At 43.5% G+C, this 15,996-nt stretch overlaps 1 protein-coding gene across 5 annotated transcripts in view; it reads right to left on the reverse strand.

The window, feature by feature from the left end:
• LOC126259698 (ras guanyl-releasing protein 3-like) overlaps window positions 1-15,996 on the reverse strand; it is a 439,537-nt gene that overhangs the window by 202,179 nt on the left and 221,362 nt on the right. For all 5 annotated transcript variants that reach the window (XM_049956665.1, XM_049956666.1, XM_049956664.1 and 2 more), the window contains one exon: window positions 14,173-14,251. In XM_049956665.1, coding sequence (XP_049812622.1) covers window positions 14,173-14,251 — 79 coding nt within the window. The remainder of the gene's footprint in view (window positions 1-14,172; window positions 14,252-15,996) is intronic.

Below are 15,996 nucleotides of genomic sequence, written 5' to 3' on the forward strand. Positions count from 1 at the left end.
TTCAGAAGGATGTAGGTTGCAGTAGGTACTGGGAGATGAAAAAGCTTGCACAGGATAGAGTAGCATAGAGAGCTTCGTCAAACCAGTCTCGGGACTGAAGACCACAACAACAACAACAACTCCGACATCGCTGCGACCGGAAACAGATCCTGCAAGACTGGGACCAACGACGACTGAAGAGAATCGTTCAACGTGACTGAAGTGCAGGCCTTCGGCAAGTTGCTGCAGATTTCAATGCTGGGCCATCAACAAGTTTCAGCGTGCGAACCATTCAACGAAAGGTCATCGTTATGGGCTTTCGGAGCCGTAGGCCCACTTGTGTACTGTTCATGACACCACGACACAAAGCTTAACGCCTCGCCTGGGCCCGTCAACACCGATATTGGACTGTTGATGAGTGGAAACGTGTGTACGCGTATGGAGACAACCTCATGAATCTATGGACCCTGCATGTCAGCAGGCGACTACTCAAGTTGGTGGAGGCTCTTTAATGATGTGAGGCGAGGGGGTGAGTGACGTTGGAGTGATATGGGACCCCAGATACGCCTACATATAACTCTGACAGGTGACACGTACGTAAGCATACTGTCTGATCACCTGCATCTATTCGTATCCATTGTGCATTCTGACGGACTCGGGCAATTCCAGCAGCACAATGCAACACCCCACATGCCCAGAATTGCTACAGAGTGGCTCCAGGAACACTCTTTTGAGTTTAAACATTTTCGCTGCCCACCAAACTCCCCAGACACGACCGTTATTGAGTATATCTGGGATGCCTTGCAGCGTGCTGTTCAGAAGAGATCTCTTCCAGGTCCGTTTGGCTACCCCCGTCTGAGGTTCGAGTCCTCCTTTGGGCATCGGTGTGTGTGTGTGTGTGTGTGTGTGTGTGTGTGTGTGTGTGTGTGTGTGTGTGTGTTGTCTATAGTTTAAGTTAGAATAAGTAGTGCGTAAGCTTAGGGACCGATGACCTCAGCTGTTTGGTCCCATAAGACCTTACCACAAATTTCCAATTTTTTTCTGCAGAGTTCATTGTGTCAGTTCCCTCCAGTACTAGTTCAGACTTTACTCGAGTCCATGCCACATCGTGTTGCAGCACTTATGCGTACTCGCCGGGGCCCTACATGATATTAGGCAGGTGTACCAGTTTCTTTGACTCTTCAGTGTAGTTTTCTGTTCTCATCGTGATGCTTGATGTCAGTGAGTTCGCTTGCCTCTCACCATGATTATAATGAACAATAAATGCTCAAATGTTAGTCCTTGCATTTCGATAGATGTATTAATTCGAGCGTGGAACGCATATACACAACTTAAAAGCATTAGAGTTACAGTTATGGTGAGAGGCAAGGTGACTCACCGAAATCAAGCACCCCAGCGGTGAGAGGAAAGGGGGCTCACAAAAAATCAAGCATCCCGATGGGAATAGACAAGTATTACATTTACGTAATTGTTCCTGGATCAGACTAAAGGTAGCTTCTAGACAGACACTGAAACAGTTACCCATATTTCACTGTACAACAAACAAAGGAATCAGTTACATCGGTTCTTAATTGCAAAAACCGGCACACTGATATTTGTCAGTTACTGCTCCATCTACCACGAATGGAAAACAATAGTTTGAGAAAACACTACGTACTTTTTGACTAGAAACCGAATATGTAATAAAACTGGAGAGATCCAATGTGAAAATACAAAGTTGACCCCGCCCACGCAGGAGGGGTGGTTAGGTGGTGGCCAGTTGCAACACAGACAGATATCCCCTTTAGTAATATTAACTTTCCATCTATCGTCGTTATAGAGATATTTAAGTGTCTCAAGTTAAAACAAACACCCTGAATACATTAAAAATACATAGCGTACGTCTGTGCAAATCTTCATTAGAGTATCGCGTAAAAAATTGTAGTAAATCTGTCGTGATTTTTGATAACGTTTCCGTTAAATATATTAAATATATATTACATACATTTATACACGATCCAGCCACATTAATGTGACCACCACCTGTGTTCGACGTCAGCGTGCAATAACCACTCACAGACCGCAGGTGGCAGCATTAGCGGTGGAGGATATATAAACCGTCCCCCCATAAAACATGGACCGTGCCGTTGGTGGGGAGGCTTGCGTGCCTCAGCGGTGCAGGTAGCCGTACCACAGGTGCAACCATAACGGAGAGATATCTGTTGAAAGGCCAGACAAATGTGTGGTTCCTGAAGAGAGCAGCAGCCTTTTCAGTAGTTGCAGGGGCAACAGTCTGGATGGTTGACTGATCTGGCCTTGTAACACGAACCAAAACGGCCTTGGTGTGCTGGTACTGCGAACGGTTGAAAGCAAGGGGAAACTACAGTCGTAATTTTTCCCGAGGGCATGCAACTTTACTGTATGAAGAAGCTTGCGCAGGAGAGCTGCATCAAATCAGTCTCTGAACTGAAGACCACAACAACAACAACAACAACATCGGAGGTACGCGGGAAACAGCGCAGTCGTTGTCGTAATGCAGAAACGAAGATTTATTTGATGCCCGAAAAGGATATGATATAATAGGCTTTTGGGCGAAGGAGGAAGCATTTCCGAAACGGCTAAGTTAGTAAACTGTTCGCATGCCCCTGTGTTTAAAGTGTACCGTGTATGGCAAAATGGCGCTATCCACAACCGTAGCTGATGCAACTGTGGTGCACGACTGGGTGAACGACGCTTGCGAATATGTGTACGGGCGAATAGACGCGCAACTGTTGACCAGATGACCATCCAGATAAACCAAGGACTGTCAACAGTGACTCTTCTCTTCAACGACCATTCAGCGACAGCTGCTGCACATGGGCCTCCGCGGCAGACGCCTGGTCCATGCATCTATGCTGACTGCTATTCATCAGCGAAGAAAGCTGGAATTTGCACGTCGCTACCGCAACTTGAGTGGCGACAGGTGTTCTTTTCAGATGAATCACTTTTAATGCTCCATCGGACAGATCGCCGTCGGCGTGTACTGCGTGTCTGAAAGCTAATACCCTGCGACAGTCGTCGGATGGGTCCACGCCGGAGGACGGAGTTTTTGTCTGAGGAATGTTCTCGTACTTGTGGAAGGCAGAGTGGATCACAACAAGTATGCATCTATCTTTGGGGATCATGACCACCCTCACATGCAGTTTGTTTTTCGTCAGCACGATGGCATCCACCAGCAGGAGAATGCAACGTGTCATACAACTCGCAGTGGTTCAAAGAGCACCAGGATAAGTTTACCAACCTCCCCTGTCCACCAAACTCTCTTATTTAAGTCCAGTTGATAATCTGTGGAATCCCCTAGATCATGCTGCTTACGCTTTTACGAAACCTAGCGCAGCTGGTCACGGCACTTGAGTCGGCATGGCCCCACATCGCTGTCTGTACCTTCCAGAACCTCACTGACACACTTATATGTCTATAAGGTGGTTATTCAGGCTTTCGACAGGTAGTATCATTAATGCGACTGGACAGTGTGTTATATACATTAAAAATATATAGCCTATATCTGTCCGAGTATCGTGTAAACAAACCGCACTGCGCTCTGAACTGATGTGGATCGCGTGTCGGGCATACGCGTGGTGTGAGCGTCGAGGGGTGTGGTTACATGCATATATACAGTCTAATCGTATGCACTCGTCCAGGCCACTTTTATTTGCCCCAGTCTGTACAATCCGTTAAAATCAAAACGTTTGGTTCTGTGAGGTTCTGCGTTTAATGTAAAGCTGCAGGTATAGTTGTGGCTTCTACAGAAAAACTAGAAGTTTCACTGAGAAACGTAATCAGTTCCTTGTAATTGTGCTGGGACACAAGAATGCGCAAGCCATCCTGTCATTACCTATAGTTTTCGAATCGTCAGTATACATCTCGAAATACTCCGGGAAATTATCAGCAATGCAGATTTTTACTAATTGCTCTGTTCTGGCAATGTTTTGTTGGAAAGTAGAAAATGTCGGCTGTTGAAGTTATTCCATTATAATGGTAATCGGAATTAGGATAATGATAGAAGGCTTTGAACGGTCAATTCGGTATGTAAAGGAGACGAAAATCTAGTAATCATGAGGGATTAGAACAGTATGGGCAGGAACAGAAGACACAGCTACGGGACAACATAGGCTTGTAATAGAAATGAGTAGGAGAAAGAGTAATTGAATCCTAAGGTAAGTTTCAGCTAGGGAGAAGAAATTTTTCTGTAACAGAAGAAATGCTTAAATGATGGATGAAAGCAGAAAATATAGAAATGATCTGAGAAATAAAGGGATACAGCGATTTAAGTCTCTTGGTAATGAAATCAACAGAAAGAACAGGGAAGCTAAAGCGAATTGACTATGCAAAGAAAAAGAAATGTGAAGAAAAATAAATACCGAGCGAGGTGTCGCAGTGGTTAGCACACAGGACTCGCATTCGGGAGGACAACGGTTCAATCCCGCTTCAGGCCATCCTTATTTAGGTTTTCTGTGATTTCCCTAGATCACTTCAAGCAAATACCGGGATGGTTCCTTTGAAATGTCACAGCCGATTTCCTTCCCCATCCTTCCCTAATCAGAGCTTGTGCTCCGTCTCTAATGACCTCGTTATCGACGGGATGTTAAACACTAATCTCCTCCTCTCTCCTCTTAAAGAAATGGTCCTCGGAAGAACAGATCTAATATTCAGAAAAGTCTAAATAACCTTCGGGGAAATTGAAAGCAAAGCTGGAAGAGCAGGTCCACCGTTAACGCGGAAGAGAGAGCAGATCGCTGGAAAGAGTGGACAGTATCTACGAAGCGCAAGAACTGGGTCCTGGCGTCATGTTAGAAGAAATGGATGTCAATTTGGCGGATATAAAGTGTTTAGTATTAGAGAAAGAGTTTTGAAGAGGTTTGGAAGACTTTCGAACAAACAAGGCAGAAAGAGTAGATAAGATTCCTTTGCAATTTCGAAATTATTGAGGGACTTGCAACCTAACGACTGGAGACTAAGACTGCAAAGACAGAAACCTGCGAGGACTATCATAAAATCAGCTTAACAGGCCAGACATCTCTGTTATGAATAATACGTAGAACAATGGAAAGAAGAATTGAGGATCTGTTGGATGACGATCAGTTTGGCTTTAGGGAAGACACAGTCACCAGATGCAGTTCTCATGTTGCACTTGGCGACAGAGGACAAAACTTAAAAATCGAGACATCTTCATAGCATATGTCAACCACGAAAAAGCACTCGATGACGTATAACGGTGCAAGATGTTTGAAACTCCCTGAAAAATAGATATAATAGAGAAACATACAATATGTACAAGAACAGGAGGGGCAGTAACAATTGAAGACTAATAGGGAAGTGTTCGGATTAAAGAAAGTTATAAGGCAAGACTGCATTCTTTCTCCTCTAGAGTTCGACCTATACGCCGAAGAAGCAATGATGACAATAAAAGATTCACGAGTGGTATTGTAACTGTGTGCAAATGATATCAATGATAATATTCGTTGATGACACTGCGAACAGGTTAATGAGCACAGAATACGGACTGAGAGTAAAAGTCAGACGAACCTGATGAATATCAGCAAAAATTAGTTTAGCAATAAACTTAACATTAAAATTGCTTACCAAGTACTACACTAAATAGAGAAACTATGCTAACTTAGAAGCAACATAACCAAATTTGGACAAAGCAAGGAGGATATAAGCCGTAAACTAGCTAAGCCAAAGGTGGAATTTCTCGCTAAATATAGTCTACAGGGCCTTAGTTTGAGCGAAAAGTTTCTGAGAATATATGTCTGTGGCATAGCGTTGTTGGGAAAGATTCATGGACTGTGGAAAATGGGAAAAAGAAAATCGAAACATTTCAGATGTGTCACAGAATGATGGAGTCCTCTGCATTATCTGTGAGGTAAGAAATGTTTAGAAAACACCGACGAGAAGAGGAGACAGGGTGATAGTACGTGTGTTAAGACTTTCACTGACTCAGGTCCATGGTACTAGAGAGAGAAAAAATGGTTCAAATGGCTCTGAGCACCATGGGACTTAACTGCTGAGATCATGAGTCCCCTATAACTTAGAACTACTTAAACCTAACTAATCTAAGGACATCACACACATCCATGCCCAAGGCAGGATTCGAACCAGCGGCCGTAGCGGTCGCGCGGTTCCAGACTGTAGCGCCTAGAACCGCTCGGCCACTCCGGCCGGCTACTAGAGGGAGAGCTAAAGGACAAAAACTACAGGGGAAGCAGGGGTTGTCACACGAGAGGATGTGGTGAGTCACATCAAACCAGTCTGATGATTGATGACCGCCTGTCCTCCCCCCCCCCCCCCCCTTACACCACTTCCTCCAAAGAAAATACGAAAAGTACATAACTATAATGGATAGTGAGAGGGCCCAAGACAAGAAAACATTACCGTAGTAGAATCACTGAAGGCAAGTTCATTGTAATATTTTAGGCTTGTCTTCATGGGCTCTTGGATGATTGACGACGTAAGAACAAATTGCATATAGCACAGAGCTGTGCCACAATATTACATAAAACTTTATGCAACATTTTTTAATTCTCACCTGACAGCAACTGACGTAAACAGAAATAGACCACGTGATTCACTGGTCTGAAAACTTGGTTCATTACAGTACAGGATAAAAAGCGTCACAGTCGAACCCTCCAATGTTTTCGGTATACAGAAGAAAAATAGGCTGCAGATGGAAACCCGTGTCCAAAACCGTAGCAACAGATCGCCTCATTTATGTGAGACAAGACCTTTCTGCCCAGCAGTTAGCTCCATCTTCTCCTCTGGCGATCGTTTCAATCAGTCGCAATCATTGAATAACAAATAACATTGCGAGACGTTCCACCTACGTTCAATCAGCACACAAAGTCACGTTTGCTGCCAAAGGGGTAGCCAAGTGGCAGGCGTCGGCGCCTATAATTTTGACACACTGTAGTGACGTTGGATAACGTCTCCGGACGTGGGTTCCTATCCTCAATTTGTTTCTCAAGACACCCTCTACAACCCATCGTAGTGTATCTACAATGGATAGTGCACGCTACTAGCGTGACAAGTTGAGATTTTGTGTCAGACAGGAAGTGTATTCGAATAGCGAGGCAGTTAAATCAACTGTTCGCGTTAAGCGGGAGATCCAGGTTCGAGTCTCGGTCCAGCACATTTTTTTACTTTCACAACTGAATTATTTAGATGCCCAGTTGCGGCTAGAGTCAGACTCTTCTTTGAAATTTTATATTTACAGCCACTGTATCAAACAACAGTGTGGTGTCTGTTGTGTTGGACAATATAGTTTAGTACGAGAAAGAAACGTGCTCCTATCATAGCACAAGAAATGGCGAATATGTTCAGGGAAGAGGGAACTAGCTTTTCGACTTATCTGACAGTTTCAAGGACATCTTGACATATTCGCGCTTTTTTATTTGTTAGTATTAGTACCCATGTCATGCAATATAGCGCACTGTGTCAAGTAATGTAACATGATACGTGATTTCATGTTGTATAACATGACACATGCCATCGTGTCATCTAATGCGCCATTTGTCATGTCCTGCAGTATGATACATCGTGTCAAAGTTTAGATGCACCCTCCATTCTCGGATAAGTCCTATTGTACGTGCATCGCACGCTGTAGAAGCACATAAATTTGCGTCTATTTGTTCTGACACCCCTCACCTCACTTGCAACAGGGTATGAGTTTGGGGGAGTAATAGTCCCCTCGGGGGAAAAAAAAAATCACCGTCCCCCCTTCGCTCAGAAATAAAAAAAATGTTCTAGTGTATCCCCAGGAACAAATCCACCTCCAGAAATTTTATCTCCCCACATAAACGTTTTTAGCTATTAAACTTATGCTCTTCAGCCTCATAATATTATTATGTATTGTTTACAATGGCTGTCGAATCTTCTGGAAATTGGAAATTTGTGGTAAGGTTTTATGGGACCAAACTGCTGAGGTCATCGGTCCCAAAGCTTACGCACTACTTAATCTAACTTAAACCAACTTACGCTAAGGACAACACACACACCCATGCCCGAGAGAGGACTCGAACCTCCGACGGGGGAAGCCACCCGGACCGTGACAAGAAGCGAATCTTCTGAATTTTGGGCACAGGATATGAGACTTTAGCCTATAAATTGCAAAGTACAGGCGTGCCACCATCTTGCAGCTAAGAGACGTCGCTGCTCTGGGAAAGTAGGGTTAACTCGAAAAAAAGCGCGAATATGTCAAGATGTTTAGTTTTAAATGTCTTTGAAGTAGAAAAGTTAGTTCCCTTCTTTTACATCCCTAACTCTGCCCAGAACATATTCCGCCCTTTTTGTGCTATGACAGGAGAATTTTTCATCCTAGTTCCCAACTTTTGTTCTACTATAACTTTGACATTGCACCGGTACGGCTTGGAAACCGACGTAGATGCTTATTGATTCGGGCGACGACTGATCCAATAAAGGTTTTCTTATTGTCTTTCCAACGATGTTGTTTATACCGTGGCAACGGATAAAGCTTTCCCATAACAATGTGACAACCATTAATTATGCTGAATAATCGGCCGGCCAGAGTGGCAGAGCTGTTCTAGGCGGTACAGTCTGGAACCGCGCGACCGCTACGGTCGCAGGTTCGAATCCTGCCTCTGGCATGGATGTGTGTGATGTCCTTAGGTTAGTTAGGTTTAAGTAGTTCTAAGTTCTAGGGGACTGATGACCTCAGAAGTGCTCCCCATAGTGCTCCGAGCCATTTTTTGTTGAATAATCGGTGTCTTCTGCCAGTTGTTCGCGTCGTTCCCTACAATATTTTGACGGCTTGACTCACTATCTGCCTTTGTGCAACGTTTGAACCGATTCGTACAAGTTTAAAGTATAGAATCGGCGCACTTCGAAAAGCCTCAGAAGAGCGTGTTTTTTTTTTTTTATTTTTGCACGCAAAATTCAAACGAAGCAATATTTTTTCGAACGGTTGAAATTTATCTCACAGGTCCAATGTACCAATGGACAAAATTTGAACCGCCAGTCTCGCTCCAATCCGGACTTATTTAAGACCGGCGGTTTTTGCGCGTAAAATCCGAACAGTGCACAAACAAATGGAGCCATTAGCTGAGTATGAATTTGAGCCCAATTAAAATCTTTTGCAAAAAGAGTTAATCGATTCGCACAATTTGCCTGGGTGCCAGCTCCGGTTCGTTGCTCAGCCATTGCTTAACATACTGTTAAATACCTACAGAATAATAAATGTTCAAATCGCTCTACAAATTGCCGCTGCTAGGGCTAAACCAAAAATACTTTTTACACTACGTTCCTTCTCCCCCCCCCCCCCCCTCCCGAAAATAGCGATCCTGCTTGTGGCCTTTTCAGATATATTTGTTAGAGGGGTTTCGGCTCTGTGACGATATATGTAGGCATGCGTATCTCAATAACTTAGGTGTGGATGCACAACAGGGTCCGTGCCTCTTGCAGGAATACGGGACTCGCTACGAGCAAGTAAGTGAATGGACAGCGGACTCTACTACCGCGTAACAAGTTGAGAAATTGCGTCGGACGGGAAGCGTGTCTGGATGGCTGAGACGGTTAAGACAACTGCTCGCGTTAAGCGGGAGATCAGGGTGCGGCAAAAATTTTCAACTTTCGCCATCGAACTATTTCTATTCCCGACTGCGACTGGAGCCGATCTCTCCTCTGAAACTAAAAAGTAAGTACCTGTCAGACAACGCATTCTGTACAGTGAAGGGTTACTTAGATAACACAGTAGTAGTTTAATAAAAATTGTAGCATAACTAATAATAACGATAATAAAATACCTATCATTTCACTTAACACTTTCATATTAAGTGTTTTCCTTCTTTCTTCTTCTTTCCTGGAGAAAACTTACTCCCACAGCCACGCAGTGCTTAATACTAACACCCTCTCCTGTTTCTAAGCTCAACATCTTACTCACAACAGAGGTATGCTAACTCAGTTTTTCAGGCTAGCAAATGGGAAGCCGCGGCACAGAAAATGGAAACAACCATCGTCGCTACGGCCCTGACGTCATGTGATAGCATATAGTGTTACATTATGAAACGATGTGTGTGTAGTGCACGTAGTTTGTATTGAGTGGGAGTGAGAAACGAATAGAAACGAATAAACACTGGAGTCCTAGCCTTTTACCTTGTTAAACAAGTTCTTTACGAAACTGTATCGTACACTAGCGATAAAAAGATTACGGTAGCCCTTGTATTTTGGAGGGCGGTAACTCCAATTTTTTGAAAGACATCCTGATTTAGGTGCCCCGTTCAAAAATGGTTCAAATGGCTCTAAGCACTATGGGACTTAACACCGGAGGTCATCAGTCCCCTAGACTTAGAATTATGTAAACCTAACTAACCTAAAGACATCATACACATTCCATGCCCGGAGCAGGATTCGAACCTGCGACCGTAGCAGCCCCGTGGTTCCGGACTGAAGCGCCTAGAACCGCTCGGCCACCGCTGCCGAGTAGGTGCCTCGTCATTCCCCTAAATTACTTCAGGCAGATTCCTACTTTAAGGGCATGTCCGACTACCAGTTACATCTTTGTCAAACTAGACCTGTGAATATATAAATGCGTGTGTGTAAAAATTACGATTTTTTGTTGTTTTTAAATTTTAATACCGAGACATTTCCAGTATCCTTGTAAAAGTATTGTACGGATGAATAAATCTGCTGCTGCTGCTACTACTATTACTACTTCTTGTATTCAGTGGTAGGCCAGCGACAGGCTGGAGTGATAGTCAACTGTCACCGAACACTGAACCAGCGAATCGCAGACCTTCGTTTACAGTCTATATCTCTTGTTGTTGTTGTGGTCTTCAGTCCTGAGACTGGTTTGATGCAGCTCTCCATGCTACTCTATCCTGTGCAAGCTTCTTCATCTCCCAGTCCTTCTGAATCTGCTTAGTGTATTCATCTCTTGGTCTCCCCCTACGATTTTTACCCTCCACGATGCCCTCCAATACTAAATTGGTGATCCCTTGATGCCTCAGAACATGTCCTACCAACCGATCCCTTCTTCTGGTCAAGTTGTGCCACAAACTCCTCTTCTCCCCAATCCTATTCAGTACCTCCTCATTAGTTATGTGATCTACCCATCTAATCTTCAGCATTCTTCTGTAGCACCACATTTCGAAAGCTTCTATTCTCTTCTTGTCCAAACTATTTACCGTCCATGTTTCAGTTCCATACATGGCTACACTCCATACAAATACTTTCAGAAATGACTTCCTGACACTTAAATCTATACTCGATGTTAACAAATTTCTCTTCTTCAGAAACGCTTTCCTTGCCATTGCCAATCTACATTTTATATCCTCTCTACTTCGACCATCATCGGTTATTTTGCTCCCCAAATAGCAAAACTCCTTTACTACTTTAAGTGTCTCATTTCCTAATCTAATACCCTCAACATCACCCGACTTAATTCGACTACATTCCATTATCCTCGTTTCGCTTTTGTTGATGTTCATCTTATATCCTCCCTTCAAGACACCATCCATTCCGTTCAACTGCTCTTCCAAGTCCTTTGCTGTCTCTGACAGAATTAGAATGTCATCGGCGAAGCTCAAAGTTTTTATTTCTTCTCCATGGATTTTAATACCTACTCCGAATTTTTCTTTTGTTTCCTTTACTGCTTGCTCAATATACAGATTGAATAGCATCTGGGAGAGGCTACAACCCTGTCTTACTCCGTTCCCAACCGCTGCTTCCCTTTCATGTCCCTCGACTCTTATAACTGCCATCTGGTTTCTGTACAAATTGTAAATAGCCTTTCGCTCCCTGTATTTTACCCCTGACACCTTCAGAATTTGAAAGAGAGTATTCCATTAAACATTGCCAAAAGCTTTCTCTAAGTCTACAAATGCTAGAAACGTAGGTTTGCCTTTCCTTAATCTTTCTTCTAAGGTAAGTCGTAAGGTCAGTCTTGCCTCACGTGTTCCAGTATTTCTACGGAATCCAAACTGATATCTCTTATTTAATATAAAAAACTGTTTTTGAAATTCAAGGCACACAGGCAAAGAGAATCAGTCTCCCAGCAAGATATCTGGAAATATTAATTGCTTTTCAAAGCCGCGGTTACTATAAAAGACATAAAAAGCTGAAGTACCCGTCCCTGATTGGCTGGCTCAAACAAAGGACGTGCGAGCTGTTCAGAAGACATACCAGACGAGAAACCACTTGGGCACTCAACAGCGGACGCGCCACTCTTCTTCCTCGGACTCACCAGCTGGCGGATGAGTTTGACTGTAGTGCTAGATGTTGTGTAGCAGTTATCTTGCTCCAGTGGCGTTAGTTTTCCCTATCCAGAAACAATCAATAGCCTAGCCATTTACGTGCAGATAATTAGTGGAAGATATAAAAAGTGCTTCCAACACTTTAATTCAAATGTATTTCCCGTGGGGTGTCACAAAATTGTAATAAGCAGTACGGATAATTGAGAGTAGGATTCCGTAGGTTTCCGTAAAACTTAATTATATATATATAGATACTTCATACCTCCCGGGAATCTAGACTGTCGACGATTTTTTCCTGTTATCGATATCGATACAAGCAAGATATATTATTCCTGAAAAAAAGTGAACAGAAGGACAGACAGGTGGATAAAAAATGACCAAAACATTTTTTTTTCGTGTGATATAATTACAAATTAACAGACTTCGGATATTTTTCCCCTTTTTGTACTGTGAAACCAAGCTACTTGCCAAATTTCATCGTTGTAGGTCAACGGGATGTACCCCATAGTTTTCATGAATGCGTTTGCGAATATACGTAGACGTATGTCGAATAAATGGCCGTATCTTTTGATTGTATTGACTTTCAGTTTTTTCCACCACCAAGGGACGTCAATATTCGACGTAAATTTCAACTTGATAGTCCACCATTTCTAACAGTCGGACGGACAGATGGACACCAAAGTCATCCTATAAGATTTCCGTTGTCACCGACTGAGTTATGGAACCCTAAAAACAGTCTCAACTTTGGCTATTCCGGGTTGGGAACCTGGTGGCGACCTTGACGTTTTTATTTTCGTTTTTGCTGCACATGCTGTATGTAGAGTATTAAGTGTCATCGTTGTGCAACAAGGCACAGAGGCAAAAGTGTAGGTGGGGGTCAATTGTGTTTGTACAGTACAGAGCAGATATCGGTCCGCTAGTTTTCGTGAGTTACGGAATCCGTACGCGCAAGCAAAATACAAGAGTAACACTTTAAACCTCAAATGCACACGCTAATGGCATGAGCACAATGTGAAATACAAGAACGTAATACGGGTGCAGGGGCAAAGAAAGGTTTTCAGTGTTTGTAATTCAAAAAATTTGAAATACAATTAATTACAGTTATTAATCTTATTCTTAAGTGTACTGATCTATCAAATTTGTCAAGAGTAATGATGCTGGCAACTCGCTGCGCGCATGCGCGGGTGGTGAGGTTGGGTTGGGTTGATTTGGTGGACGAGACCAAACAGCGAGGTCATCGGTCTCATTGGATTAGGGAAGGATGGGGAAGGAAGTCGGCCGTGCCCTTTCAAAGGAACCATCCCAGAATTTGCCTGAAGCGATTTAGGGAAACCACGGAAAACCTAAATCTGGATGGCCGGACGCGGGATTGAACCGTCGTCCTCCCGAATGCGAGCCTAGTGTGCTAACCACTGCGGCACCTCGCTCGGTGCGGGTGGTGAGGGATGACGCGACAAGCCATGAGTGGACAAGGCAATCGAGTAACAGTGGGTGAGATGTGGTTGTCATTTGTGTAACATAAGGGTTTGTTGAAGTGGTACTGGAATTAAGAGAATATTCACGAGGTGCAACTACAGCGGAACTGTTAGAGACTTTACACTAGGCAAGATCTGGGCGGCAAAGATAATCTACAGGCCCAGCGTCCAGTGATATCCCTGATCTGGATGGGACTTCGATATCTACAGCCTCACTTTGGATATCATTCATAGTGACATTAACACAGATGGATAAATAACTGTGACTGTCGAAGAAATGTTACTGAAACGCCTACTATGCTCGTACTATTACAAGATACGAGACACGTATTTGGAAGTCTGTTGGAGCGAAGTGTTACGAAGGGAAAAAAGGACCTTAGATTATTCTCAGATATAATGTGAATCGTATAGTACTCTTGGAGACCTTTTGACTACGTTAACATGCACTCTTATACAGCGACGTGTGATGATACAACCGCTACGACAGAACTCACCGATTTCGTGCTTATCTGCAGATGTAGCCATTTCCTCAGCGTCAAAGTCATCACCAGTATGTTCAGGGACTAAAGACACCTGTAAAGAGAAACACATGTGTCATAAGAACAGATGAACACTCATTCTTAGCTAGTGCTAACAATAGGTTTATGCTGTAGATAGAGAAGTTCTAACACGAAATTGCTATCATTTTTAAGAAAAATTTTTTGGTTTATCTTACGTACTTTTATGTTCGTTGCCTTTCCAAATGAAACAGAAAAACTACGAAACTGCACGCAAGCAAGATGTTAAAGCAGGTGTATCTTTCAACTTACTCTGTCGATACAAACATTAGTACTCAACTGCACCTCAAGTACCTGAACGTTTGTGGCCGATACTGAAATAGTTTCGAATCGTGCTGCCAGGTTAATGCTAAGTAATCGCCACATTTACTTCTTTTACGTTGCTTTGAGTAACTTCATGAATAGCTTGGTTATTGGAATGTATAAACAGTAACTTGCAAATCACGAAAGCTAAGACATAGTTTAAAGTAGCAGGTTCTCTTGAAATAATATCACCAACTACAATCATAATATAGCTCGTTGTAACGAAAAGTAATCACTTGACATACCGAAGCCAAGAATAAATTCGTTCACCTGCTAATGACGTGCAGCGAGGTGAAGCGGTGGCAGTTTCGTGGAAATCAGAGAAGGAAAGTGACGGCTCTAACGTCGCGTCGACGACGTGGTCAGTAGAAACGAAACACGGACGGGGACAGATAATTAACGTCAATTTGATTGTAGATTTAGGGAAGCCACAGAAACACCAAACTCTAGATAGCCGGACAGGAATTTGAAACACGCTCGTAGAGAATAGTAGTTGAGTGGCTTAACGACTATTAATTTCGTCTGTGGTTCAATGGCCTGCTGCGGTCTTTCAGCTGGACGCCACTTTGACATCTTGCATCTCCCTAGCCTACAGTCAGTAATCACACGGAGAAAGGGATCTGCAGCTTAACGTGGAGTCTGAAACATGTGTTGTTCCTGGCGAATTTTCATATCAGTGAGAGGCGAAGGCTTGGTTAAAGGCAGACTGAAATACTCTGTGGTCCGACTGCGATTCAGCACCCTTTGGGTTTCCAGGCACGAACTCTAACCCTAGATGACCAGGCCTGAAGACTTGTCCACTGCGCTACTACTCTTCATCCAACTACATGGGGAATGTAGATAAGTGTAAGAGTGTCTAAGAAGACGGTACAGCACACTGCCAGGCAAGCTTACTACGTGCGACTTGGAACGACCTGATATACTGGTACATGAGAGCGGCGAAGGTTATTCTCAGAACACGACGGAAATCGTAGATGTGTCGCCAAGTAGAATCCTGTCGATTTATTACCACTGTCAGGAAACGCTGTCCACAAGGAATTCACGTCAGGACTGCGGCTGACAGACAATCATGACGAAGAGTACTGCCGCTGTTTGTCCTGGCTCGTATTTAAAAATCCTTTGACTACAGGGTGGGCACATCACTGCACGGCGTCGGTGCAGGCCATCCTCGGTCTGCTTCCGAGAGAAAACTCCAGAGGAAATGGCATCGCATAGACATTTGGAGCAGAATTGCAACCTAGAGAAGCGAGGTAGTTTAATTTTGTCTAATGTAATGTTAACGGAGGTAATATTTATTTACTTTATTTCTGCCTGTCAAGGTAAATGGTTCAAATGGCTCTGAGCACTATGGGACTTAGCTTCTGAGCTCATCAGTCCCCTAGAACTTAAACTACTTAAACCTAACTAACCTAAGGACATCAAACACATCCATGCCCGAGGCAGGATTCGAACCTGTGA

This window comes from Schistocerca nitens, chromosome 5 (assembly GCF_023898315.1).
Source record: "Schistocerca nitens isolate TAMUIC-IGC-003100 chromosome 5, iqSchNite1.1, whole genome shotgun sequence".
In the NCBI taxonomy this organism is placed as follows: domain Eukaryota; kingdom Metazoa; phylum Arthropoda; class Insecta; order Orthoptera; family Acrididae; genus Schistocerca; species Schistocerca nitens.